The 27,840-nt window shown below is 45.3% G+C and overlaps 1 protein-coding gene across 1 annotated transcript; it reads left to right on the forward strand.

Moving 5' to 3' along the window:
* On the forward strand, positions 1-27,195 carry VhaAC45 (Vacuolar H[+] ATPase AC45 accessory subunit). Its single transcript, XM_050172138.3, has 9 exons — positions 1-149; positions 705-828; positions 3,796-3,855; positions 6,250-6,472; positions 9,165-9,250; positions 13,705-13,955; positions 15,168-15,218; positions 24,340-24,541; positions 25,180-27,195. Exons 1-9 carry the CDS (start codon positions 31-33, stop codon positions 25,387-25,389), a joined length of 1,326 nt encoding a protein of 441 aa, XP_050028095.2. The 5' UTR covers positions 1-30; the 3' UTR covers positions 25,390-27,195.
* The last annotated feature ends 645 nt before the right edge of the window (positions 27,196-27,840 follow it).

Raw genomic sequence — 27,840 nt, forward strand, 5'->3', positions numbered from 1 at the left:
CCGCTGCTGCAGTCATATGATCACGCAAACATGGCGGTGGCTTGCTTGTACCGGCGGCTCTCTGTCGTAGTTTTATTAGCGTTTACTGTTTATTCTTCTGTGCTTAGCGCAAATGTTGAAGTTCCCGCCTATATTTGGGGTTCTGAAAGGCAAGCTCGTTTGGTTTTCTTTCCGATTAGCATGCGCGCGCCGTACTATGTTCCGAGCGGGGGTGTGCCGCAATCTGTTGGTCACATGAATCGATGGTCGCGACGGCGATCTCACTCTCTGGAGCTGTAACAATCGATTTTATGAGTACGGTGTGCCTAGTTACGATGGTTTGATATTTTTGAACATGCCTCGTGAGATGAGGTGCCTCCTTCGAAGCGTATGTGTTCGCATACTGGCGCCTCAATGCTAGAAAAAAAAAGTGTGTTCCAGCTCAGCAGGCTTGTCACACCGCTAAAACTGATACGAAACAGTTTAGCACAAATTCACTAAGCTCCTCCAGCAACGAGACCTACACGCCAGGTGTTAATTTTTCCGCTGTGCATCGAGCTTGCATTTAGGTGCCGGTACACATCACAATGAAACGGTGTTCGCCTAGAACAGCTGCGGTATCTTACACCTGTTAAAATCTTCATACATTTCATGTTTTGCGCAATTGTCCGTTTTTAATGTTAGTTCTTATAACAAGTGCACATGTGTGAACTCTCGTGTTTCAGTGGCTTGAAAAAAATCCCGCAAGTGGGTTCGTTCGACAAGGTTGAGCCATCTGCCTTCGGAAATTCCGTGGCCAATCTTGTCGCTCAAGAAAATGCTGTGGTCGTGGCTTTTGTCCAAGACAAGGTGAGTTGTGCGTTCTTGCTTTCTCTCTCTTCCTTTTTTTTGTTATTTTTCATTGCTTTCAGTGGATGTACTTAACGATTACATTTCCCCAACTTGGTTTCGCCGGACCTTGATTGTTTTCGTAGACTTCTGAATCTTGTACTGGCCTTAAAGGGACCCTGAAACGCTTTTGACGATTTTCTACAAACGTGCTGAGTCGTTAGAGTAGGTCCTTCTGATCATTAATTGACACATCTAAGTGCTATGCGTAAAGCGTGTAATTTATTATTAGGTTTTAAAAATGTACATCGCTGCCGATCGCAGCACACTGCTCGGCGGAATTTCAAGCCGCCCCTACCCATATGACAAAAATCACCCATATGACGTTAATCGGGCGAGCTATCCGATTGGCTGACCAGGGCACGTGATCGATAATTTTTCCAACTTTATGGTAAACAAATGATCTTCGTAATAGTTGGAATGTTAGTTTATTTGTTTTTATAAAAAGAAAGTAACATAAAGAGAATGCACAAGAACAATTTTTCAGTACACTTAAGCACTTCCGGCAAGTGTCGTCTGCTTGTGTTACAACATACTCCATTTTGACGAGAACTCCGCGGTCAGATTCGGTCTCAGTCTTTTCGCGAGCACTATGATTCGACTTTGTTGCCTTGTGGACTGCAAACGTAGCAACTGGCAATATGTCAAGCTCCGACATCGTGTCCCTCTGCAAGGCAGCATACGAGCGAACTGGTTGCTGCGCATCGGACTGCCGCTACCCGATCGGCGCCAGGATTTGCGCGTTTGTGGCCGTCACTTTACACGGGAAGATTACTAACGCAATAGCGTTTCGCGAGTCCGGTATTAGCGCAAACGCAAGCGCAAGAGGACAAGGTCTGGCCGCTTGACTGTGCCGTAGCAGGATGAGCCATGAGATGAGCAGAAGGGCAAATGTGAATGGTCTGCACGGTGCAGCCACCTGGTGGCACAGAGCTCAACCATACACAGTAGCAGCAACAAAGTGTATTCTTCTTTGCTGCTGGTGTGTATTTTTCGCAGGAGTGTAATCATCAACACGTTGTTTTTATAAATGTTGCAAATGTTTTTCACTTGGTTAGAGCAATATTAGGGCTTTGTTTGGTTGGTTAAGCGCTGCGCCAACAAGTGTCTGGACCGTGCAGACCGATCAGGTCGCTCACGTACGTCTATGCTAAGGTTCCTTCATCAGCTTGAGTTTATGCCTCCAGTCATTTGCCGAAATGACCAGCTTGCCTGTGGTTACCGGAATACGAGACACGTTCGGCGCTACGACAGAATGTTCACAACGCACGCTGCTGCTTTCGCTTGAGGTCGACGGCTAAGCGACTAGCGGAGAGGTCTCCCGCGGGCGGGGGCGGGCTCCAAACCAACCGGAAGTGGGCGATGTGACGTCGCATCGTGACGCAAACCAGTGAAGGCGGAGCTTAGCCCCGCTCGCTCGGCGAACGAGTTGAGGAGGAAAAGCATGGCTATGGAAGAGGGTAACTTCTAATCGCTTGTAGCTCCATTAATACGTAACGCTTCACTTAAATAGTGGTGCGAATGTTCTACTTAAGCTGTACCCTACGCGTCTACAAAATTTGTCAGAACCGTTTCAGGGGCCCTTTAAACGCGAAGCGTGTAGCTTTCGGACGATGACCACCTTTCATTATGCGAACACCCCGCTTTATACGCACGCGTGGCAAGAAAATTTGACCGCTTAGCACTCTTCCTGTCATAATGCTCATTCTGGTTAGCAATACTTTAAGATAACACTATTCGATGTTAATTGCTTTCCTTATCACTTCGTTAGTCTACCGCTTATTTTCACTCGCAGAATAATTTTGCAGGTGCATAGGATAGTGTAATACTCTCCCATATTGTGTATCCAGATCAGACGTTAGACTGATTGTTAGATCAATTGAGTAGCTACTCAATTGATAATAAATTTGAGGATAAAGCGGGCATGCAAGCAGGCTTGAACATATTGTGGTCCCCTGAGCACGAGCACAGTTTGGTTGCATTATGGGCAGTATTAACACTTTCATACCCGGAAATTGCAAGTTTTTCTTTTAAGACATACATTCTTGTATGTTTTGTAACACACATTTCTGCCTGGATGTCACTCACATCTATCTTTTTTTTGAAAACGGCACCTGCATTCTTTATATACCAGAATTTGAAGCAGTTTTAGAGGCCAGAAAATTTTTGATGGGGCTTCTCGAAATCGGCATAGAGAACAAGACAACAACCGTGGTAACATTCGGCCAGTTCTTATGGCATGCATGCCACCACTGTTTATGCATCATGGCTTCGTCATCGGCCGTCCCATCATGAAATTCGCAGCCTAGTGCAGGCTGTGCAGACAGCTGGCGACTGTGTTCGAGATTAGGTGCGCTTGCTATAAGTGGGAATGCAAGAGTAACAGATTCCGGTCTGCATAACATAATCAGCAGAACCGTTCATTTTATTGCAAGAATTTTTCGATGTAGGTGGTGAGCCTGGTTGGCTATAATTTAATGTACCAAATAACCACCCACCTTCCCACAGGAGCTATGTATATTCTGAAAAAAAGGTGGTTGTGCAATGGCTTCGGTGTCGATGTCGGAAATATTGATACGCTGCACTTGAACCACTGAGGGTGACCAATAATTGATATGCTTTGTGGACACTTAACAGTGGCACATTTATGCGTGTCACTAGTAGGTGTATGCTTTTGCAAAGAACATGGTCAGGTGTATAGTGTGCTGATGACCAGTGTGCAGTTTCATGCATAGCTTGAATTACGACGCTGTCCACGGAGCTTTTGCAGGGTGGTGATCTCTGGGTATTTCATAAAATTTATATTTTTCAAGAAAAATTGAGTGGACAAACATTTCGGGGACGATTGAGGATTTGGGGTGTCGTGCTAAGTTTGTAATTACTTCTTCGTCAACACTTCGTACCATTTTTCTTGGTTCTCTTATCCAGCTTAGTGCGGAAGACCTGTCCAGGGCATCAAGTGATGACAGAAGCTACAAGTACTTAAAGGTAAGCTTGTTCGTCACTCATCTGCAAGATGCAAGGTATACATACCAAGTGATAAATGCTGGCTTTACTGCTGTTAACTGCATGTTGTTGTGGTGAAATCCTGTCATTCCAAGCTTTTCTTGGTCTACAGTGAATCATGTGTATCCAAGGAAGTTTCATTTCACGAGGAAGTGTCTAAAAACTGCTGGAATTTAGCTTGGTGTGCTACAAATGTGTGATCGTGACTCCACATGCTTTGCATTCAGAGTTTGCACTGGAGATTTACTGCAGTCAGTCCCGCACCTCCTTATTGCTTAAAGAGACACAAAGCAAAAATAAGTCAAGTTGTATGAGTGCATTACAATTCCATAGTACTAATAATGGCACTCTTATCGTGGCAGGAGGCTCGATAAGCAAAAGGATGCAGGAACAAGAGGCCGGCAGTGCAGCCACCTTGAAGTTCCTGCAGCAGCTCGCAGTGGTGTTGGGGATTTTCACTGCATCTTGTCCGGCCTGGTTAAATTTTTATTAGTAAAGGTGGTCTACATCGTATTCTAAAAGAGCCAAAGAATGAACTTAGCAAGTTTAGGGAATTTGAAATCTGTGCCATTGCGCTGACAAATCGATGCCGGGATTTCAATGTGAGACTCAAAAACTCAAAACTTCTACCTTTATTTTTCTCCTCTAGTAATCAACCTCTTACAGTGAAATTAATGAAAACATAGTTTGGAGGAATATTCTATCAGTCTAGGCTGCTTGTTTCTCTTTTGGGTTGTCCCTGTAATGCAAGATTCCTATCAGTTTTTTATGATTCTCAAGAATACTCGAACTTGTCATGTCACTCAATAGATGTGTATGCAGTTTCTTTGCATCTGAAAGTCTGAGGGTGAATGTGTCAACAATACATCTAGCTGCGTGGTACCATTTTATTGCTGTGCCATTAGCTGGGTAACCTATCTTCAGCACAAGGTTGCGAAAGATCTCAAGATTTGACAGGTGACCATAGCTGTGAAATTATGGAACTGCCCATTAGAACATAGAGTGAAAAGTATTACTCGGCATCATAACACCTTTTAATGCATTTAGCATTCTTTGGGAATTAACTGCAATTTCTTGTAACTGTCACTATTTATGTGGGCCGATCCTGAAGATGGTGCAGTCTAATGCTGGGGTAAAAACTGCACGGTGGTACCGCAGTGCTAACACTGGTACCATGTGGTACCACATGGTGGTAAGGGGAGTGTTCTTGCAGTCTTCCCTCGTGACAGTTAGCGCTTTGAGGATGTACTGCACCTCTGATTGAAGTCATAGGCACTTTCATTTGAAACACTGTGCAGGGTTTTAAATTTGTCCTTGAGGTTGGCACCTGCTTGCGGGTAAGGGAACGGTGATAAGGGGAGTGCCACCCATAATGCATGCGTAATGCAACATAGTGCCATAAATAACAACCTCCCAAAGCATATACGCATTCTTGAATAGCAAACAGGGTTGGTTCTTTGCTATCTTTTGTCTATTTACTACCTTATCCAAAGCAAAAATTACACACATTATACAGCTAGTTATTTTTGTATAACTTTGTGGGAAATGGGCAGGTAGATAAAAGGCTAATGATTGGTCTGTAGTCTTTTATCCAGAATTTAAGTTGCTATGAGCAAGTCAATATACTAGTGAGGTGTTATAGCCAAGAATGGACAGGCCTGTATGCATGTAAAGAAGGTTTACCAAGTTATGACAATCGAGGATATGCTTTGACGTCTATCTTGTTGTTGAAGAGTGGGCCTCTAGAGTAACAATGCCTTCTCACTTCGCCTTGTGCGGCTGCCTTATCGACTGTCAGGATTTTCTGCGCAACTGAAATTACCTTTGAGCATGCATGTCTGCACCCCAAATGAGTATATACTAGATCATGGCAGTTTAGGTCTCATCACTATGATCTGTTTACCTTTACTTTGGATTTTGCCACCATTACTTGTTTATTGACAGCTTTAAAAACTATGTTCCCATTCAGACTACCGGTTTAGACACAGAAATACGCAGAAAAGAACTTAGCTGCCAATTGCTCTGAGAATAAGTGTCACAAATTCACAAATGTTACAAGCCAGAGGTTTGCTCAAGCCAAAAATAAAAACACTTTTCGACAGCTGAGAAACAGCAAGTGAGTTATTTTATTGTACGATCAAAGGACACTGGAAAGCACAGGGAAATAGTACTTGTTCTTCAAGATTGCAATGTTCTTTATTGTAAATCAATCTTTGTTCCGCTTTTAAATTGCTTCAACATGCTGAATTCTTCTTTATTGACGCTCACTCTTTAGGGCACCGTTTTTAACAATCTCCAATTTTGAATGAAAGTTCTATTCATAGCATACAGTGCACTGTTTTGGACAAATCGCGGTGATCGATTCCGTGCTTGCAGGATGCTTTCGGCAAGGAGCATGTGCTCGTGTTGCCAGCGGTGGAGAACCCCGTTGATGCACTGACATCGCACGGTGGCCTCAGGGTGACGCACCTCAACATTCCCGATGTTGGGGCTGTGCAGTCCGCGCTGGACGGTCTGCACGATGGCAGCCAAGTGCTGCTGGTAGACTTGCCTCGCACCGTTGGCGTCGAGAGCCGGTTATCAGCGCTCCAGCAGGCTGGTGCGTACACTGCTTCCACCTTCAGTTTTGAACTTTGTTACGAGTAAGAGGATTATGTTTTTCATTGTGAACGGTTTCCGTGGATAACACACTAAGTGGCCTTGTTGGTGGCAGGAAACTTGTACATGCCATATTTACCTCATCTTAACTTGCAACTAACATGCACCCTATTCTTAAACGAGTTCAAAGCAAGAAAATAATGTGCCCCCGAATCTCATGCACTCCTGAACTGTCGCAATTCTGATTTGACAAAAAGCTGCAAACGTTACGTTCATAGAGTGCAAAGATGTTCATAGCTAGTGTTCGTTGCCATTGCTACCAGACAGCTCTTTAATGCTGTTTTTGAGCCACAACATGCCTTTCTCTATGCGATCCATTGCATTTAATACATCAGGCATTTCTTGAACAGCTACGCAACTATCACCTGTGGGATGGTGGCCAATGCCTCGAATAACAACTTCACTAGTTCATACTGTGATGCATGCAAGTCTCCAGAATGCCAAAAATTTGGAACGCAGGTCTGTTACTTCTGTAGCATGTAAAGTAGCTTATCTTTCGAATGAACTTTTGTAACGAAAGTGGCGCATCCAACCTATGAGAGAACTTCTCTTGCCATCTTGTAATGACAATGGCGACGACACTTGTTCTGACCGCTGCAGTACTGTAAACGCAGTTTTCGATTTGCGTCTGATGGTAGCCTGCGATGAGTTTCCAGACCTATCTTCTTGGAAAAAAAAAAGGTTCGGATTAGGTATAATCGTGTGAATATAGTACGCACAGTGCGAGGGGGCAGAGACAAAGACTAGGTGTTGCCCATTTAGTCTTAATCATTTTCTCGTTATGCTGTATGTCGTTTAAAAGGATTCATTCATAGTCCAGCAGAAGTCGTTTGCAATCCTTGGGAAGTCACTGTAAAACCAAGGAAAGTCACCAGCTTTCATTGGGAGCTACGATGGGATTTTCTCGCAGAGCCATTGGTTCAACACACTGACAACCTGCAGCAAACTTCTGTAAAAATTCTGGCCAACAGATCTTAGTTGCAACATAAAAAAACGTTATGATGTTGATAACTGAGCATGATTGTTACACGTTTACAGTAGAACTTCGTTCTTATATATCTGGAGAAAAAAAAAACTCGAGAAAATGTTTTTATTTAGAAAATGTACAACCCGAAGTCAGTAAAATATTTGGCAAACTGGGCTGTAGCTGACTACACAACACAAAGCGTTACATGAACCGTTGCACGAGACACCGGCGCGTGCTGAGCTCGTGGGGCCCGCACGGCCCGCAATGCACGTAGTCATTTTTGTGGCTTAGGGAAGCTTACGTTTGTGGTCCTTAAACTCGGCCTTAGTCAGGAGCATCTTCAAGCGGGGCACTTTGGCGAGAAGTTTTGACGCGCCCACTCGGAGAGAATCGTTGCAACGCAAGACACTGACGTGCATCAAGCTAGTGGGGCTCAAGCAGTCCGAAATGCGCTTTGTCGTTTCCCTATTGTGTATTGTTTTAAGATGAAGAAAGGAAACCAAAATGAAATGGAGCTGAGGTGCGACGCCAGAGTGAGACACGATGCTTACTTTGCACCGCCTGCCACAGGAAACGGTGGCCCGTTTCGGCTGTCGCCTATTGAATGCATACAGCAGGCTTCTAATGGCACTGCGCCACATGTACGGTGAAAGATAGGTGAACATGATTGTTGCAATTGGGCTGGCGGTGATAGCAGTGCATGTGATGTACGACAACCCGTGAAGAGATTTGCTGGTGCCAGAAAAGGAAACTGAGTGTATTTTCATGTGGCATGGGCGGGCAAGTATTGCTGGGAAACTTGTGTTCACGATCGCATGTGCTCTCGTTAAGGAGGGTTGCTGTGCGTTACCCGCTGCTCTAGAATATGCAGCAACCCTCCCAGAATGGCTACCTTACGCAGCTGCCGGCAGGCGGCGATGCAAGTTTAGGCTAGTGCCGTCTTCGCAGCAGCATGCTTCCCCATAGGTAAAAACAACTTTGCATATTTTTCTTTTTCTTAAGAACCAGGCAAGTAACTGTGCAAAGTGATACATTCAACAATCCGTACCATAAAGTGCAATCTTTCGACAAATTTTCAGTAAGAACAGAGCAGCGATAAGCGCAAAATCATTTTTCTACGATATTAAGAGAAAAGCATGCATCTGTTTGTTTTAACAGTCTAAGCTAACCTATTAAAAACTGTGCTTTCATTCATTTGATGAAAAAATCTTGATTACAAATGGAAAAAGAAGGCCAGACGTGCCTACGTTGAATTTTGCGCCATAAGCTTGGTGCCATTACATCAATGTAATGTCATGGCCGATTTGGCTCCAAAGACGGGGTTAAAACTCGCTAGTTGAGTCTGTGGTTGCCTTAGAATGCACTGTAGTGCTTCTGCATCAAGGAACAATTAACTAGACCCGTGTATCCTTGCCATCATGCAAAGCTAGTCCATAAACTTTGCCACTGATTTTTGTGTCCTTTTCTGGCTTGCCAAGCTTCGTTTCACGCTAAGAGTGGGTGTTTTGCTATTGTATACAGGAACGTAATTTTTTACTTAACGTTCCTATTTAGCATCCATTTAATCCAGAGAGCTCCACCATGGCATTCCTCTGTGGCATTCCTTGGTTAATTCTTATTAACCAATCAAGGTCGTTTGATTAATCACCCTGGGCTCCACTTGCAGACACGATCATGGAGGCCACCATGCAAGCCCTCTCATCAGGAGGCAAGAAGTTATTTGGCCTGTACACCGGGAGAGATTTGGCATCGGTAAGCGCCGGCAACGAAGTACTTTCAACAAGCTTTGCCATTGCTATGCATCATGCGAGCGGCTAACTGGCCTCCTATTTTTGTCGTTCTGGGTGTCGTCTTTCATTTTGAGCCCCAAACAGTCATTTTGCCAGGTATGTCAGGGAAATATTTTTAAAGATAAAAAAACATTTGACAATTGCTGCCGTATATAGTTAGCGGGGGCTGCATGCTTGAAAGAACACTTCTTCAGAGCAAAGCACCACTTTGCATCACTCTCTAGGTGCTGTTACTTCACAAGAGCTCAAAACAACAAAAATTTTTTTTTCATTGCTGCTGCCAGAACTTTCGGTAGGCTGCAAGTGCTTCTTGTTAAAAGTTACTTCAAGGACAGAAATAAGTTGTGTGAACTTTACTGTATTAGGAACTTATTGTAATGTAGCCATATACTGTAGCGAAGAATAAACCATGGTAGAATCTTGATTATGTTAATCTCATGGGACAGCGAAAAAATTTGTTTCACTCAAAATTCGTAGCACCCAACTACCGACTAGCTCAAGATTTCTCATTTTTTTTATTTTATCCGCAATACTAATACCTTCCTTTATCATGTGGTGAAATATCTTGAAGAAATGCTGCAGAATTTGAGATCGCACTGTTTAGTGTGTCTTCTTCAAGATCGAAGAGAAAATCAGGCTCGAGCGTGGGTTTCCGTTGACTCAGTGCCACCGTCTTGGTATCACCGTAAACACAAGAGATAGAAGATTCAGACAGCTGCAGCGATGTAGTTCTGCATGCACAAATAAAAGCAACAAAAGCGAGCACAAAAAAAAGAAAGAAAAAACTAGCATCACAAGTTGTTACTATGGTAACGTTGTGCACAGGGAGTGACTAAAAGATAAGATTGGGCGATGCGAAATTGAATCACTGGCATGGTTGTTTCACGCACATATTGGCAGCAGCGAGCTGCAGACTTTACGTGTTCCGTGGCCGGAATTTCATGGTTATCTCAAATTCCTTTCGTTGCTGTGTCTTGCTTGCTGCCTAATGGTAATAAGGACACGATTTATGCAATATAAGCGGATCTGTTTACTTTTATTTGCGGCGGCAAAACTGCTTGGTATCGTGCGGTTTAACGGGTCCAAAGGTACAATTGTTTCGAATTATCATCTGGGGCCCAAGACTACGTAAGGCGTGGAGTACAGGGGTAAGGCTACCCATGGAAGCGAATGCCTCCCTTCTTGTTAACGCATCAAGACTGGTCACGAGTGATGGCCAGCTCCTGATAAAATTACAAGGTGCAAGTTGCATGATACTGCACCAACCATTCTTCTTGGGGGGTGGGGGGGGGGGGGGTGCGTGTAGTAAGGTCAATGTGGAGTGATGTTGGTCGCCCTGGCAACAGGTATGCGATAGGCACTGGGGCTCTGCCAGCCTGACAACAGCCCATGTTTGGCGTGCACTGGCTCTGCTGGGCATCGCGCAGTGACTCGATTGTTGGGTGTCATTCGCGACAGCACAAGAAGCACTTCGCGATGTTCAAAAATTTAGCACGTTGTAAGCTGATGGACTTGGGCCCAGGCTTTCGAAAAATTTTTATCACACCGAAATTCACATCAGCCGTGTTCGTACCACCAGGATTCTGTTTATACTGCACACAGAACTTTTTCTTGCTTTAATATTACCTAAAAACCTTGCTTTTTAAAAAAAGAAAAATCATTCTGGAGGCTTCAGATCTGCAGCAGAAAAAGAAAAATATATGGACCCCTGGTAGCGCGTTTCAGAAAAATAAAAAAAACTAGAAAAAGCTATCATCCTAGCACAGCGAACACTAAGAGACTTTTTCTACCAGTACACAATTTACAATGGCGCAAGTTAAGTTCTACATGATACTATGTCAAAATAATAGAGTAATTAGCTCAAATTCACAAGATCCTGTTAATTAACAGTGTTAGGTGCATTTTTGAAATCACAAAATTGCAGCCAGCGAGTATGCAGAGCATGCCCATTTGCTAGAAGTCTACTACAGAATGTACTTTTGAGCCAATGTTATACCCTAGTCACACGGATAAATTTTGTGTCGCATGGAGCGAATGCATTATGCTGCAGCGAGTGGTGTCACTTTGGTGGCATGCTGCTGCACAGGAAAAGAAAGTGTCAATTGGAATTGATGGCAGTGTCAATGGGTAACTCAGCAGACACATATACATGCACACACCGCCTACATCATGTAGTCAGTGTGTGCAAAAATAACACTGCAGTATATTTATATGGACATGGCAGTAAAGACGGTATTTAGCATGAATTTAAGCATAAGTAAAGAAAATAATTAGTTTTAAAATGAACTACAACCACCACATGAACCTGACCAATTGTCATGAGGCTAGGCAAGACGGGCAATACACATCCAAGGTGAGCTGAGGAAGAATGGCAGTTTTCAGTGAAGGTGGGGTGGGAACGGTTGTCACATATTAAATCGCAAAAGCGTGGTCACAGAATTGGTGCCAACTCCGTATTAAGCATCTTATTTTTGAAGCATGGCTGTCGTGGCTACATACTTTGACTCAGCGAAGTGATTAAGATTGAACGCTAGGATGATGCATTCTGCAGCGAATTTCACTAAACCAAACCTTTCGGTGTGGCCGCCTGTGAATGACATTAACAGCGAAGCGAGCTCGCCTAAAGCGACACGAAATTTGGTCACGTGCAAAGCTGGCTCCATGTCGGTGCCATAGGTTGACTCCAAATGTAGTCCGCCTTTTACTAATTCAGAATACTTGCACATTAAACAAATAAAATATGATCAAGAAATATTGTCATCCATCCCACTAGTGGAACCGGTGGTGATTTGCCATATTCGTTGTCCAAGCACTTCGAGTTGTCGACCAATTCACCTTTGCTCTGCGATCTGCTAGCTTCCTGGTTCGCTTAGATAGTAAAGCGAACACCCCGGTACGGTGTTGGCCCCGGGTTTGAATCTCGGGCCTGGGTTAATTTTTCTTCAACTGCAAAGGTTTCTTTTGAGAAACCTGCATGGGTTTCTTTTGTAGCTTCGTGCTACAGTTGGGTGGACGACAATGCTTCACTTTATAAACTTTTCTCCACCTTGCAGGTTTCGGCAGAGCTAATCAAACAGAACAATTAGTCATTTACGTGCAACAAAACGTGTACATGATGTGAGAAAGCAGCATTCTCTGGCTGAAGCATCCTGTGCCAGCAAAATTGCAACAACCACCTAGGAAAGGCATCAGGTGGTTGACCTTAATCTAGAGCACTTCATTGCAGCCGTCCTTTGTAACCACAGTGCAGCTCTGGAATGTCCAGCTCTTCAATAGGCAGTTTTATTTTGATTTTTGGGCTTTGCCATCTTGGGTCACAATACAATTTCTCACTTCGCTTTTGCACACTGTGACATCGTTAACCCTTTCAGGCCTTAATTAGGATTAACTGTCTGTAAACGTGTCATATTTACACCAATTTATGCTAAGGTAACAACAGTCCACTGAAAGAAAGACACGTGTAGGATGGATGGTTTCTGTGCATTATCTGATGAGTCATCAGAATTAGATTAATTATATATAATGTACTGTGCTGTCAGTAATACCCCATTTTCAAAGACAAAAATATGATATCATAGGCTTGAAGCACACAGATTATTTATTGACTGCAAGCATTATGAGAAAAGGAAAACATTTTCTACATTACTATAAGAACGTGTCACATTGAACGTCCCGTCAGACATGGTAGTGACTTCAGCAATGTGTTCAGCTGTAGCAGTAGGGAGAACATTGGATGTGAAATGAAGGCACATTGAGCATAGCTGATGCTCAATGTCTGCTGCTTTTTATTGACTACCATTTGACAGAACAGGTAGAAACAAGTCATGTGCCCAAATGTGGACACGGTGCCTGAAATGGCTAACATGCAATACCTTTGTAAAGCAATTTTCATGCCTACAAATTGTCCTCAGCACTGTGCGCATATTCATAGCTGGAAAATGCCTATGTTAACACAGCCCGTGATAATGGCACTCCAATACATCTGCAAAAAAATATTTTCATTTGTGCATGACTTGAGAGTGGCTGACGTAGCCTGCTGTTGACTCCAAGTTTATTGAAGGAGGCGAGCAGTGTGGTGACCACCAACATTCAATCCAGCCAACGCTGAAATCACATTCTTGGCCAGGACGTTGCAAGGACTTTTTTTCCAATGCCTTTCACTCTTTGTGAGTGGTCCTAGCAGCACTCCACTCACATTGTCACCAACATTGGCCAGCTGTTACCGGTAGACAATGAGAAAGGAATAGAATTGATTGAGAGGAATTCTTACTGGCCCTGTTCTCTTGTGGTTCGCAAATTGAGCCATGAGATGCATAATCTCTCGGGGATGCTGACATCGCACGATGACGCTTGAGAACAAGGATGACTCCACAATCTGTAACTAACACTTTTTACATTCTCCCTCAACGTGGACAGCCGATGGTGGAGGCTGCTCACTTGTCACGGTCCCGGCGGCACCTGCTGGCGGTGCCCGAGGCTGCACCCTCGTCAAACGAGACGGCGGGCGTGATCATGGTGCGCAGTGGCTGCATGCTCATGTACGGTCGCACGGTCACCGTGTCCTTCACCGAAGATCCCAAGGCAGCGACGTTCACCTCGTTGACCTACAACGACACACTGAACCCCCCGCCTGTGCCCCAATGCAGCTCGGACAACCAGCATGCCAAGTGTGTATTTAAAGAAAAATTTTAACCCCTTAAGGGTCCGTTTCTTTTTTCCCCTGTAAAGACTCCCATAAGGATTCATTTTATGACATATGCTTTAACCCTTAAGTGTTGTTCCCAAGTATGCTCGTCCAGTCACTGATGCTCAACCTTGGCCGTGCTCAAGATAGTTTGTGAATGTGAAACAACTGTAGACTGGTGGCAGCATCTATTTGGAACTTGGCTAAACTAAAATTTCATGTTCGATTTTCTTTTTATACGAGAGATGGTGCAACAAAGCGTATTGAATGTCAGTGTTGCTTGTGTCTCTCATTTTCCAACACTGTAAACTGGTGCATTTTTTTTTAGCAATGCAGAAATTCAAGTTCTTATGAACTCCGGTTCAAAAAACCTGTAGAGATGATTATGCGGTATCTTCAAGGGATGATACCGGCCACAAAAAGGTCGTATTGCCTGAGAAAGACTAATAATCCTAAATATGTCATTAATTAGCAAAATTATTATTTTTTAGTTGAATTCCTAGATTAAAAAATTTTGGAAAAGATTCAGTACGTAGCTTATTGTTTATAAATAGCATGTGAATTTAAGGTCTGCTAATGGGCTACTTCGAAATTGAGTTCGTTCCACTTTGGAGAAATGTCTGCAAATAGTGGGGAAAATCTAATTTAGAGTAAAGGCGATGAATGTAGATGTCTACCGCCAAAGGTGCCCATTCTCATAAGAGAAAAATTGCCAGTTGCTCACAATGAACTTAGGTTGTCACAATACCTTTAGGGGTTCAGGATGTGCAAATATACTGCAAGCTCATTGCATGAGAGCTTAGTAATGATGGTCTGAGTCTGCTCCGAAACAAACATGCAAACCAACTTTGGTAGATCTTTCGCACTGCTGTGCTGCCGCTGAAGCAGTCCCAGAGATGTGCTTCGAGCCAACCTTTTTTTTCCTTTCCATGTGTTCTCTCGTCTGCATAATCGCACGGTGCCTGCCCATTTTTCAGGCACGGGTAAAGTTATCCATCAACCACATCTTCAAGTAAACAACAGCGTGGTATGACAAAAATGTTAAGTTTGCCTTTTATTTAGTTTTCGGCTAATTGAACCCAGTTCTGCATGGCTGTAAACGTGGGAGAGTGTTGGGGTCGCTTGAAGAACAGGTAGAGATGTGAGCTACCGCATTAACCACTTCATGTGTTGTTGGGTTCTCTCTCTTTTTCAGCATCACATTGAAGTTCCCAGATTCTGGACCTGTTAAAGACTTCAGTCTCCTGTAAGTTATGTTTGGTTCATTATTCTATTTATTAGGTTTATGCAGTGATTTGTTATTTAAATAGCTGTTATAGAAACATTACAAAACATAGCCGAAATGATTTCCTGTAGAGCAGATGTCATGTGGCTACAGCAAAACAGCAGTACAGTTAAACCTGAATATGATGAAGTCGATAAAATCGGCAATTTGCTTAGTTATAATAAAATTTCACTATATTCAAGTTCGATCTTTCATGAAAGTAATTACAGTCACCGATAGATTTTTCTTGCACAGTAGGGGCTGCAATATCTTCTGAATTACAGGGCAATTGGAAAAAAAGCGAGCTTGAATAAGAGAAAGAAAAGAAAATTGTTGAGAGTTGGCGACAAAAGGTAGTTTCATGCCATGTCGACGATGTCTTCGCACCGGTGGTATGAAGAGAAGCCAGCCAGGCCTTCACGTCCACTTCCCTCTTGCAGCTGATGGTGTCGCCCGCAGTTGGACGACGATGTCGTGAAAAGTGCTGGCGGTTGGGAGCAAGTGCTTCATCTGTGTCTCGCTTCAGCGTGCTTCCGAAACTCAAGATTGTGCAACCTTCAGCACTAAATGCGCTGGCGGACTGCGCACGTTGTCATGCCGTCTCAGCTTGCCCAGTCTTTGTCTAAAACACCCTATACGCACCCCAGAACGTTTAATTAAAATAACAAACTGGGACACTTTCCGGCGCAACAGAACCAAATCTGAACAACACGACCCGCCATCTCTACGCGAGTGGACACAACAGCTACAAGCAGATTTTAAAGCAGCCACTAAGCAAATTACTGCAACAACGGAGACGCCGGATGTGGACAGACATCTGCTCCATCTCTGGGATGCTCGAAGAGGCCTGACCAAACGATGGAAGAGGCAGAGGCACAACCGTAGGCTGAAACAAAGAATCGCCCGGATCACAGCAGAAGCTGAAGAATACGCCACCAGCCTCACTAATAGCAATTGGCACAACCTCTGCGACCGCCTTAATGGCACACTAAGTAGTTCCAAAACGTGGTCCCTCCTCAGAGCACTACTCGACCCAACGCACACAAAAACGCATACATCGAACACAGTCCGCACTATCATCCACAAAGCACAAATGAATGATGACGCGCTCCTCCAAACACTGCAACAAAGATACATTGCTACAGGCCACCGACCGGAGTACAAAGACTATCCACACGAGGAAGACACCCAATTGGACGGCGATATTACAGAGGCAGAAGTGAGGGCAGCCCTACACGGCATAAGACGAAACACGGCGCCCGGAGCAGACGGCATTCACTATGCACTGCTACGCAACCTCGACGACCAGGCCATACGGCAACTCACTGCATACTACAACGACAATTGGCAAAACGGAACGCTTCCACAGGAATGGCGACACGCCGATATCACCTTAATTCCGAAACCCGGGAAACCGCTGTCCCTCCAAAATCTCAGACCCATTTCCTTGACTTCGTGTATTGGCAAACTCTTCGAGCACGTAGTTCTAAATCGCCTCCAGCCTCACCTCGAAGTGAACGGATTCTTTCCCAATACCTTATTCGGCTATCGACCAGGCCTGTCTGCGCAGGACATACTCCTACAACTTAAGGAGGATGTTGTGGATGGTCCAAGTAAAGCTCAAACAAGAGCCATTCTGGCGTTGGACCTCAAAGGAGCGTTCGATAACGTCTCACATGACCTCATTCTAAACAACCTTGCATTCTCCCGATGCGGAAAGCGGATCTATGATTATGTCCGAGCCTTTTTATCCGACCGAACAGCCACCATCGGCCTAGGTGATATTCGGTCGGATATCATAAAACTTTCCGGCAGAGGTACTCCCCAGGGTTCGGTTCTCTCACCCACCCTGTTCAACGTGGCGATGGCAAAGCTACCACCGCTCCTCGACAAACTTCCGAACGTGCAGCACGCCCTGTACGCCGATGATATTACAATCTGGGTGACCACAGGATCAGACGGCGCCATGCAAGACGCACTACAGGAAGCCGTAAATATAGTTCAAGAGTACGCAACAGCCGGAGGACTCACATGCGCAGCTGAGAAGTCGGAGCTCCTGCTTGTATTCAAAAAACGGAACAAGGCCGATTTTCCACCAGCCATCACATTGCATCTCGATGGCAACGTTATTCCAAGGGTAGACAGACTACGTGTACTAGGACTTCACATACAACACAACGGGAAGGCCACACATACCCTACACATGCTCCGCCAACAACTTACCCAAATAACGCACATGATAAAGCGCATTACAAACCGCCGACAAGGACTGAAAGAAAAAGACGTACTCCGAATCGTGCAAGCCCTCATAATTAGCCGATTAACCTACCACCTGCCCTATCATAATCTGACTCAGACTGAGATGCACCAGATGGACACCCTCCTCCGTACGGCACTAAAGGCAGCGCTGGGACTACCCCAACATGCTTCTACGCAGCTCTTACTACGACTGGGGGTGCACAACACCATCCGCGAACTAGTTGAAGGTCATTTTAACAGCCAACTGCAACGTCTGCAACGAACAATGCAAGGGTGCCACATTCTATCCCGGCTAGGATACCAAATACCAAGACAACCACAACAGGAAAACCGCAAACTTCTTCCGCTTAGCATTCGCAACAAAATTCACGTGGCCCCAATTCCCCGGAATATGCACCCTGACCGTCATAAAGGTCGACGAAAGGCAAGAGCAAAAGCCCTCGCTCGCCTATTTGGCGATGACAAATCAAACACTCCAGTCCTATACACCGACGTGGCCCGCTACCCACAGAAACGTGCCCTATGCCTAGTCGTACTAGATAGTGCAGACATTCTGAGAACTTCGGCAACGCTCAACACTGTGGAGAGTGGCACGGCGGAAGAGGCTGCTATTGCCCTAGCCATCGTACACGCTTCAACCATGCCGGCGCCGGATGGACCTATCACAGTGGTCACTGATTCTCAGACCGCCTGCAGGACTTTGGCACAAGGGAGGGTGACACCCTACACACACCGCATCCTTACATCATTACACCCCACAGCGTTACACAGGGTGCGTATCGTCTGGACACCTGGACACGCCTCTCTCCATGGTAATGAACGCGCTAATGCGGTAGCCCGAGAGCTCGCTAACCGGGCGCCATTGGAAGAGCTGTCCAACCCAGACGACGCACCGACAGAACCACTGAACTACACTGAAACTCTACAATATTACAGAGATAACAGGAGACACTTCCCTCCCCCACATAATTCTCTTAATCGAGAAGATGCCGTCGCGTGGCGACAGCTTCAAACTAATTCATTTCCCTGCCTCTTTTATCTTCACCTCTTCCACCCCACACAATATACCTCATACTGTCCCTATTGTGGAGCAAAGCCCACAGTATATCATTGCACCTGGGAGTGCCCACACCCTCCGGGCTACTCCCCTATTCCTTCACCTTCCCCTTCCTCCTGGGAGACTGCGCTGGCCAGCTCAGACCCGCAAGAGCAGCGATGGCTGATCCGGCGGCCACGCGGAGTGGCGCGAGCCAATGGGGCCCTGAACTAAGGGCTCCACCCTGCGAGGAAGTCGCCCAAACTCCTGATAAATAAATGTTTTCTCTCTCTCTCTCTCTTGTCTAAAACAGGGCGCGTGGGCTGCGTATGCACTCATCCACGCTGATAGCCATGGTAGCGCTTAAAGAGGAGAAACGCGACAACCTGCTCTCCACTCCCCTTATAGGGTTTAGGAAACCTAGGTGGTAAAATCTAATCCCGAGCCCGCCGGTGCGACTCGGCATCTCTCATAGTGCAGGTGTTGCTTCAGTACTTTAGTTCTCGTAAATAAAATACAGTTGAACTTCGTTATAATGAAGTCATGTAAGACATGAAAATACCTTTTTTATATCCAGTAAGAGCATGTACTCAGATGTTAATAGCAAAAAAAAAAAGTTGCTCATGTTTTTGCAAGAGAAATGCAGGTGGAGTGCCTCTGATGGGCCAGCAATGGGTCTCTTGTGGATTTTGATTACCTCTTGGCATCTTGCCGTTCTGATACGAGGCAGGGGAACAATAAAAATTACATGCACATGCTCAGCGCCGCTGTGAATCTGCAACCATGCGACTGACATTATTGCATGGCATTGGCACGTTGGCTTGTCATTGGCACTCTAACGCGGCCAAGCCTCTGGCCAAAACGCGCGTGCTGCTGATAGATTTTTCCAACATGGGGGAGGGGAGGGATATTGCACACGGATCTGCGCTCCACTGCTACAACCATCAGTCTAGCCTGGATGTCTGATCTTGTGCTTGATCACCGATGAGGTCTACAAGTACAAACGTATTGGTGGTGAGGGTTCCTGTGGCGTCTTGTCACCAGCCTCTGCACCAGCAGCACACTTAGGCCGCTTGGCCTAACCAGTGCCGTTTTGTTTGGCGTCTGCAATCAAAGTTGCGGTTTCGTGCCGTTTGACATGGTGACAACTTTTTTCAGGGCCATCATGTTTGCATCTGCGTGCACCCGGTTCGTGCCCAAAACACTGTGGTGTCTGAAATTTTCGTTATTGCCATTGTACACTGGTGCTAGGGTTAGGTGGTGGTGCCTTGGGAATTGCGTACAGTCACCGACCGTTTATTCGGACCTCACGGGGGCTGCGGAAGTATTCGAATAAACAGGTGTCCGAAAAAGCAGATTAAGAAAAAAAAAAGAAATCCTTTATTTCCATGCACTTATTCGGGCTCGCCATAGGCTTGAAGAAATCATGAATGCACCATTGCACGCTGTTCCGTTTACGCACAATCAGATAAGCCTGAATCTCGGAGAGGGTCGTACGGTCACTATAGGCGGCTGAAAGCACAGTCACTGCTTGTACAAGCTCCGCATGCGACGGCAGCGTAGCACATGGCCCGTCATCTTCCGACTCGGAGTCATCGTCCGGCGGCGCAGCAGAAACCTGACGAATTATCTCGCCGTTGTCAAGTTCTGCACATGTTAGTACAGCAGTGTCAGCACCTGTGAAACTGTCAAACGAGACGGTGTCCGGAATCACAATGCAACCACTGCGCACGTCTCGGCAGATCATTTTCCACGTCAGTAGGGAGCACATCAGAAGGCGACAAATCCTAGGCCTCCCGGCACCCGCTTGCCGGCATTCCCCAGCGCAGCCTGCGCGGGCACTGTCGGCGCCATTAGGCACTTCACGCGATGTTTCCGTATGCCGCGTTGGATCACCGGAACCTCGACACAGCACACAAAGCAAACACCAGTCGCACAAACGAAAATTGTGGCCTACTTGCAGCGTCGTGCGCGGAGAAACAAATCAGGTGCTGGATTGTCTTGACATGGCTTACTAAGCTGAAACCAGAACTGCTGTAGAGCCACTCTATCGAACCAGGCAGAAACGATGATGATGAGCGGGGATTTGCAGTAGCTCCACTTCGTGGGGCAGCAAGGAGGCTCCTTTCAAAACAAAAATGGTGTTCAGCGAGTCAAACCATGCACTGGTCAGAGTCGGTGCTTGGTGCTCTCGATCGAGTTGGCTCAAGGAGTGTCCGAAAAATCAGACAAGAGGTAGCAAGGTGTCCGAACTTTCGGCAATTGTTATACATTATGGTCTATGGGGAGAATAGCGGTGCCGCGAAGCAGACTGAATAATCGAGCATGTCCAAATTTTTGGAGTCCGGAAAATCAGTCGACGACTGTATGTCTAAAAAATTGCTTTGACTGTAGTTGACATTTTTGCTCCCCAAGTATATAGCTTGAGGCACATGCAAATACAATTTGCTTCACTACAGTTGATAGGACACAGGAGAACACACCTTTGATGACTAACCAAATTTTAAATTTACTTCCTTACGCCCGACATTTCTTTGCAGTTTGTCGGCTGTTTCTGTGATGTCGTGCATAGAGTACCGCTATCGTGTGGGAAGCCGTGGATAGGTCAGACAGGTTGCTGCATCAGTGACTGTCTCAGAAGACATGCAGATAATGTTTAATATGCACATGATGGCTGATCGATACATCACTATAAAAGCTGTGGTTGTCAGCCGTCGTTTAATGCGTGTACCATTGTAAGCAGTAACTGTATCGTCTCTGGCGCAGCGCTGGCTTCGCATCTATGGCACGTGTGACGTGACAGATATCGGTATCGCCCGTGACACATGGTGGTGAGGGTAGACACCCCCTCCCACTTCGTGTATATATACGCGGATGTTGAATAAACGGGGACACTTACCGCTCCCCTTGCTTGGAGCCTCTGGTCATGTCTTGCCTGCGGCACCGCACGATACATGGTGTCAGAAGTGGGATGAACGCCGACGTCCAGTCTTGGTGAACCGACGATAATACTACAAGACCAGCCCCATGGACTTCCTGAAGCCACCAGGCCCGCTGAGCTCGGCTGATGAAATTGCCAAGAACTGGCAGGCATTCAAGCAAAGGTTTGAATGTTTTCTCGCCGCGTCAGAACAGCCAACCGGCAAGCCTCGAACGGTATCATGCAAGACAGCACTTCTGCTGAGCGTTGCAGGCGAGGAAGCCATTGAGATCTTCAACACGTTCAGCTTTGGCGAAGACGAGAGCAGGAATGACTACGCCACTGTCATTGCGAAGTTCGATGCATATTGTGCGGCTCAGCAAAACGAAGTCCATGAGCGCTACGTTTTCCGTATGCGAGTCCAGGCCCCTGGTGAGCTTTTCGAACCTTTTTTGCGAGACTTAAAGAACCAGGCACGAGCATGCAACTTTGGCTCCCAAATGGACGCAATGATTAGGGACCAAATTGTTTATGGAACTAACGACGAGAAACTTAGAGAAAGGTTGCTGCGGGACACTACACAAAATTTACTGAAGGCTGAGCAGGTTGCTAAAGCAGCTGAAGCGACGGCAGCGCAACAAAAAGTTTGGGCACGGGACGAAAGCCACATTGACGCGATGCGTAAGGAACCCCCAAGTAAACAAAGTGAGTGGCCCAGGCATTACAAGTGTCCTAAGTGCGCACGTATGCACCCGCCACGAAGGTGTCCTGCATTCGGGAAAACCTGTCGCAAATGTCAACGCCCCAACCATTTTGCTATCTGCTGCAGACGATTTGCCGATATTGGCGAACTTCAGGGCGGTGAAGATAACTTTGACATTCTGGACGTGTCAAGCTGCGCAGCAAACCAACACGACTGGACAGTTGTCGGCCAAATCAAGAACGTACCACTTGAATTCAAGGTCGACACAGGAGCGCAAGCAAATCTACTACCTTTCGGATGCTACCGTAAAATTCGCCCGAAACCGCCCCTGAAACCAAGCAGCGCGGTGTTACGTTCGTACATACAGTGACCACGACAAGAGCACACTCAAAATCGTTGAAGCCCATGTGATTTTAAGATTTCAGTCAGATTGCATGAGCCCACCTTTTCTGTATTTCGGAGATAAAGAGGCTGAATTTCTTGGAAAGTAATGCAACCATGCATGTCACATGTTGTGGCTGAATTGTATAAATTGCTGTTTCCAGAAATAAAACCTTGTTGAAAGTTAGCGCTATAGTATTGTGTATACTTTCTTTTTCCCCCTGTATTTGCGCTAAACAAATTTTTGCTTAGTAATGGCATACCAACAAAACCCAAACTGTCCTAATGGTCAATGTTCCAATCCTGTGCACTAATACACTGGTCACACAATTGCATCATCACGGCAGTTCAGTGTGTATGTAACTTATTGCTGTTCCCATGCCTCATATCAGCAGGGCTAGGTGCCAATGGGAACAAAATCTGCAGGAGACCCTTCACTGGCTCGTCAGAGGCACCCTGCTTGCATTTGTAACACGCATACCTGATCGCTATTTTTTTCCACCGAAATCTGTGCGTATGCTACAAATATCGTACATAACAAAGCTATTTTTGTGGCTGATGCTGACTTCATTAGAATGAGGTTTGACTTTATATCCCTGTTTGGTGTGACAGGGTTTGACTGTAGGTCCTGCTTAGCCACTGGCATTAACCCTTTCAGGGTCAATGACGTAAATATACGGTGCCACGAACAAGTCCAAAATGGTCAATGCTGTATATTTACGGTGCCATCTGTACGTTTAAAAAGCACACCAATTTCCTAATTTTTTCTTTCCTGGCATGTGCTGCCACTATGTGGGAATACAGGGAATTTTTTTCTCGCTCCTCCCTCTCTCGGTTTTCGTTGCATTATTTGTTTGAGCTATTTTACTCCGGCGCGTCTATATACTACCGCTCGCGGATTGGTACGCGGGCGGGCAGGTGGCGGTTTGAGTTTAGTTCCATAGGCTGTTTTGGCTTCTTGCGCTTGCAAAACTGATGGCTATCTCGTTACTGATCGCTCAAAGGGTGGCTGCCTGTTTCTAGCTTGTTTAGTGCTCACAGCGGTGAGCACAGGAAGGATTCCTGCCGCGCATGCGTTTCCTTTTTTCTTCTTCTTTTTGAAACTCGCAATATCTAATTGACTCTGATTGGTGATAAGATGAAGATTAGGGGAAATTCGTCACACATTTTGCTTTTTTGACGGGCACACAACCGCATAGTTTTCTTGGGTGTGCTCACCTACGCAGTTCGATTAGGGTGTGGACGTAAATATTAGTGTAAGCGCAGGAACATTTGAGATGTGAAATATTCTCGTGTGCACATATTCTAATCCTTGTACTATAAAAATGCATCAAATTTTTAATTCTTTTAAGCTAATTTTCTTATTTTTATAGTTGTTATTCATGAATAAAGAGTACATATATACCAACGAAAAATTTTTTTTTCATTTTACCGTCACCCTAGAAAAATTACAGTAAATTTTTTCTGAAATAGGTCCCTTAGAAGAATTGGAATCTGCAATAAAAAAAATTGACCCTGGGCGGTCATATATGGCGAAAAGAATCTACCCTGAAAAGGTTAAGGCCTCATCGGCACCATCGTAATGTTTTTGAACAACTGCCAGTGCTCTTTTTCTTGCAGTGAAAACGTGCTATACAAGGATGTTTCTACCGTGTGTTTGAACACAACACCACAAGGTGTCACCATTAAATGTGCTACTGTTGGCGGCTACATCAACGCTACTTCTGTGTTGGTACACTCCAATACGCATCCTGTCTGATTGGAACTCTCTCAACTGGACGATCTCATCAAAACGCTTCCACAGGATGGTGTTCAAGTCGGACGAGCGCGGTGGCTTTGCCCTGACCGAGATGAATGCCACCCTGAAGAACTACCAGGACCTGCAGATGCGTGTCAAGGACCTGTGGTGGCCTCGGGGCTTCTCCTTCTCCTGCTCCCTCTCCCAATTTCGGCAGTACAACTCCACCAAGCTGCCCCAATTGCACTTGCAGCTGGACACCTTCCAAGTAAGCCACCTTGACCATGGGACTGCTGCTGTTGATTCTGAAGAGCAGGCTAGGCGTTTGCAATGAATCGCACTGTAGCCACAGTAACTCGCTGGCTACAGCATTCTGCTGCGCAGCACAAGGTCATCGTTTTGATTCCAGGTCATGGCAGCAGTGTTCTGATGGGGATGGATTGCAACAAATGCTTGCGTAGTATTGTGCTTTGGATGCACGTTAAAGGACCACTCTGGGGAAACTTGATCCAGTGCTATCCTGTGTGGTGTCCCTCAATACCGTTGTACAGTTTGAGAATGTTAAACATGCTAATCTCTGTGATCAAAACATGTTCTGGCATGATGTATGGGAGGGAGGAGCTAAAGAGACACTTCATAAAGTAACACCTGAAGCAATTTATGCAGGGGCCCGGTGCTGGCTTGTAACCGTGGCATTCTGCTGAGCATAAGGCTGCAGGTTCAATTCTTGGTCACATTCTGGAGCGGTGGGATGCAAAGGTAGATGTTGTCGTAGTGTCGAAAGCAGATCCCAACCAAAGAGATTGAACGAAAATTGTTTGGAATCTTTGAAACCTCTGCAACTTCCCTTCAAATCCCACTTGCAAATTCTGATTGGAAACTGTGTATGCATCGCGGACTTTTCAGGTCCAGCTCGTCCAGAACAACACGGGTCAGTTCTCGGAGAGCTACGACTGTGCGGGCTTCTTCACTACAGTCATCTGGATGGGCCTGCTGGTGGTGCTCCTCTACCTCATCATCTTGGGCTCGGGTGTCTTCTTCATCTACGATATCCGCACAAACGACCGTTTCGACGACCCCAAGGGCAAGACCATCACAGTCACCGCCTCCGACTGATTTCTTCAGCATCATGCATTTCCTTTGTGGTCCCCTCTTGCTGCTGCTAGTGGCTTACATGTTGCAAACATTGACAGTAGAGCTGGGTTCTGTGTGGAATGTGTACTTGTTATAGGTGTAGCGCCTGGGTGAATGGTCGTTTAAAGTCAGAATTTAGTGGTCCGCTTTCTCTTAATGATGTCTATGATGTCCTTAGAGTATGTGCCGAATGCTGAGGGCAGAGTTAAACATCCGGTGAAAATTTAATCTGGCATTATTCACAACGTTCAACAGACCTCCTTCGATGCTTTGTTTTAGGATTGTCCGCTTTCGCCATTTCTTTTCCGTGGCTGTTGTTAGCGTATACAGCACTGTAGCTTAAAATATCTTTTATGTTAAATACAGAATCAGATGCGATGGATGGAGGTTCCTGTCGCGTGTAGTTCCTTGTTCCACTGCCAAGCACTTTGATGGTAACACTAGCTGACATCATTGACGTCATTGTGGAGAGTCAGTTTTTGTAGATTTCTTTTTGGCACTCAATGGCTACATGTTTATATTGGAACTGGGCAAATGAGCATTTTCAGACATGGAAGAACTTCTTCACCAACCTTGTGAAGCCTGTAAAAACAGTTTTGAGAGATGATTGAGAGGCTAGTGAAAGCGTGTTACTTGTGTATATACATAGCAATATATATAATATATATATTCTTTCTTGTGAATATTGGTTTCCATGTTTTTGTCTTATTGTAGCCCTGTAGATAGCTTGTTGCCACTTAAAAATCAATTTGCATGCCTACTTAGAAGAAAACTGTTCCTTTTACTTTTTCTTGGCCATAAAGAGAACAAGTGTATGAGAAACTGAATGATAGTACCATGAACATTATTTTGATGAAGAATATGTCAGGCGTAACTGTCGGCAAATGTGGAGTCTTGCGGTGTAATTTTGTACAGTATGAGCAAAATTAATTCAAGTATTTGTGCAACCTGTGTGTGTCTAGCACCGTCATGCATGCCTGTCAACTCCTGGGTTTTTGTGTGCTTTTGGTACAGTTGGTCGAATATGTGTTGCCCTAACTGCTGCCGTGGTAGTCAAGCCGTGGATCAACATCTGGCTCGGTTAAAGACAGGCCAGACAGGCTTTGGCTTTCGTTCAAAGTATAGCCATGTCAAAGCTTATAGTTCCAGTGTACAACCAGCATTGGCTCTGTGTAATGCGCCGGAGTAAGTGCTACGTAATCAGCACTCCAAAGAAATGCTGACTAGGAAGAGGCCTTCCGTCTTCACCTTCCGGTGCTTAGAAATGTTGGATATTTGCCACGATAACCCTGCCACATTGCCCAGCAGGGGCATCGACCGATGTGTGGTGTCCCACACAATTTTTGCAAACGCTGCACTTAGAGCAAAATTTATGCTTCTGCCCCCCCCCCCCCCCCCCCCCTCTGTCACGAACAATTCACGAAATTCGGCTAACCATGGCATATGTGGGCTAAATGTCCGGCCAGACTGGACCAAAGTGACAGTTTGTGTAGAAACTTCAAGTGTTGTCTGCCTGTACAGTATGCCATGTACGTGTTGTGTGATGCCAAGCTGTTCATGCCTGGTCATACACAGCGAGCACAAGTGATTCTCAAGTCTTCAGAAGCAACGCATCCCGTGTAGCGGGAAAGTGCAAGGCTTAAGAAATCCTGTCTCAATTTCCTTGTTCGAGTGCAACACCGCATGTCATGGTTGCACTTGGATTTAAAAAATCGTGTAATTTATTGTATACATCTTCTATGTGCCAGTTGTTTTTGGTAATCAAGAATAAAGCACCTTTTTCCACAATTGCTTTTTTTTTGTCAACCGTACGTGGAAGCTTTGTTAAGCCACTAGCTGTTTTAGCGATCTTGCAGCTGCATTTTACTTTGTTGTCACTAATGTAAATCCTTGATGATTGATGATAATGATATTATAATCACATTAAGTGACATTGAAAAGGAAGGCACCTTCGCCAGTATCAAGCCATCGCTGTACTTCGCAATGATCTGGTTAATTTTCCATTTCAAAATTGATTTTGATGATGCCACACTGCTTTATCAATGATATTGACTGTGTGGTGCAATAGATAAGACTAGAAAGTCATATGGATCATTACCAAATGTGTCGAGCACTTCACTTTCAAATTAATATGTGAACATGATGGTCACCATGGCCTAAATAATTTGAAGTAGTGGCTGCGTGAGCCAGGGTTGGTCAGTCTATAATAAATTAGCAGCAAGGTTGTAGATGAAGTTCTGTCTCATGGAATCAAAGACTTAATAAGAATTGGGAGGGCAAAATGGTCATGGCTCTTCAACGCTAATTGTTCACATTCCGTTGTGAATGCTTTCTGGAACAGGCACTGCGGGAAGCACAAGCAAGTGTTGCTGTACGTAACATATCATGTGAGCTGTTGCTGCACTTCAAATTTTCTTTTAATGCGATGAGCAT

The sequence above is a fragment of the Dermacentor andersoni genome, chromosome 6 (assembly GCF_023375885.2).
Source record: "Dermacentor andersoni chromosome 6, qqDerAnde1_hic_scaffold, whole genome shotgun sequence".
Classification (NCBI taxonomy): domain Eukaryota; kingdom Metazoa; phylum Arthropoda; class Arachnida; order Ixodida; family Ixodidae; genus Dermacentor; species Dermacentor andersoni.

Bases quoted from the DNA above. Each gene is read 5' to 3' on its own strand.
- VhaAC45 (XM_050172138.3), top strand. From the start codon at position 31: ATGGCGGTGGCTTGCTTGTACCGGCGGCTCTCTGTCGTAGTTTTATTA. The intron at 150-704 runs GCAAGCTCGTTT...CTCGTGTTTCAG, and splicing joins TATATTTGGGGTTCTGAAAG to TGGCTTGAAAAAAATCCCGC. The intron at 3,856-6,249 runs GTAAGCTTGTTC...CCGTGCTTGCAG, and splicing joins GAAGCTACAAGTACTTAAAG to GATGCTTTCGGCAAGGAGCA.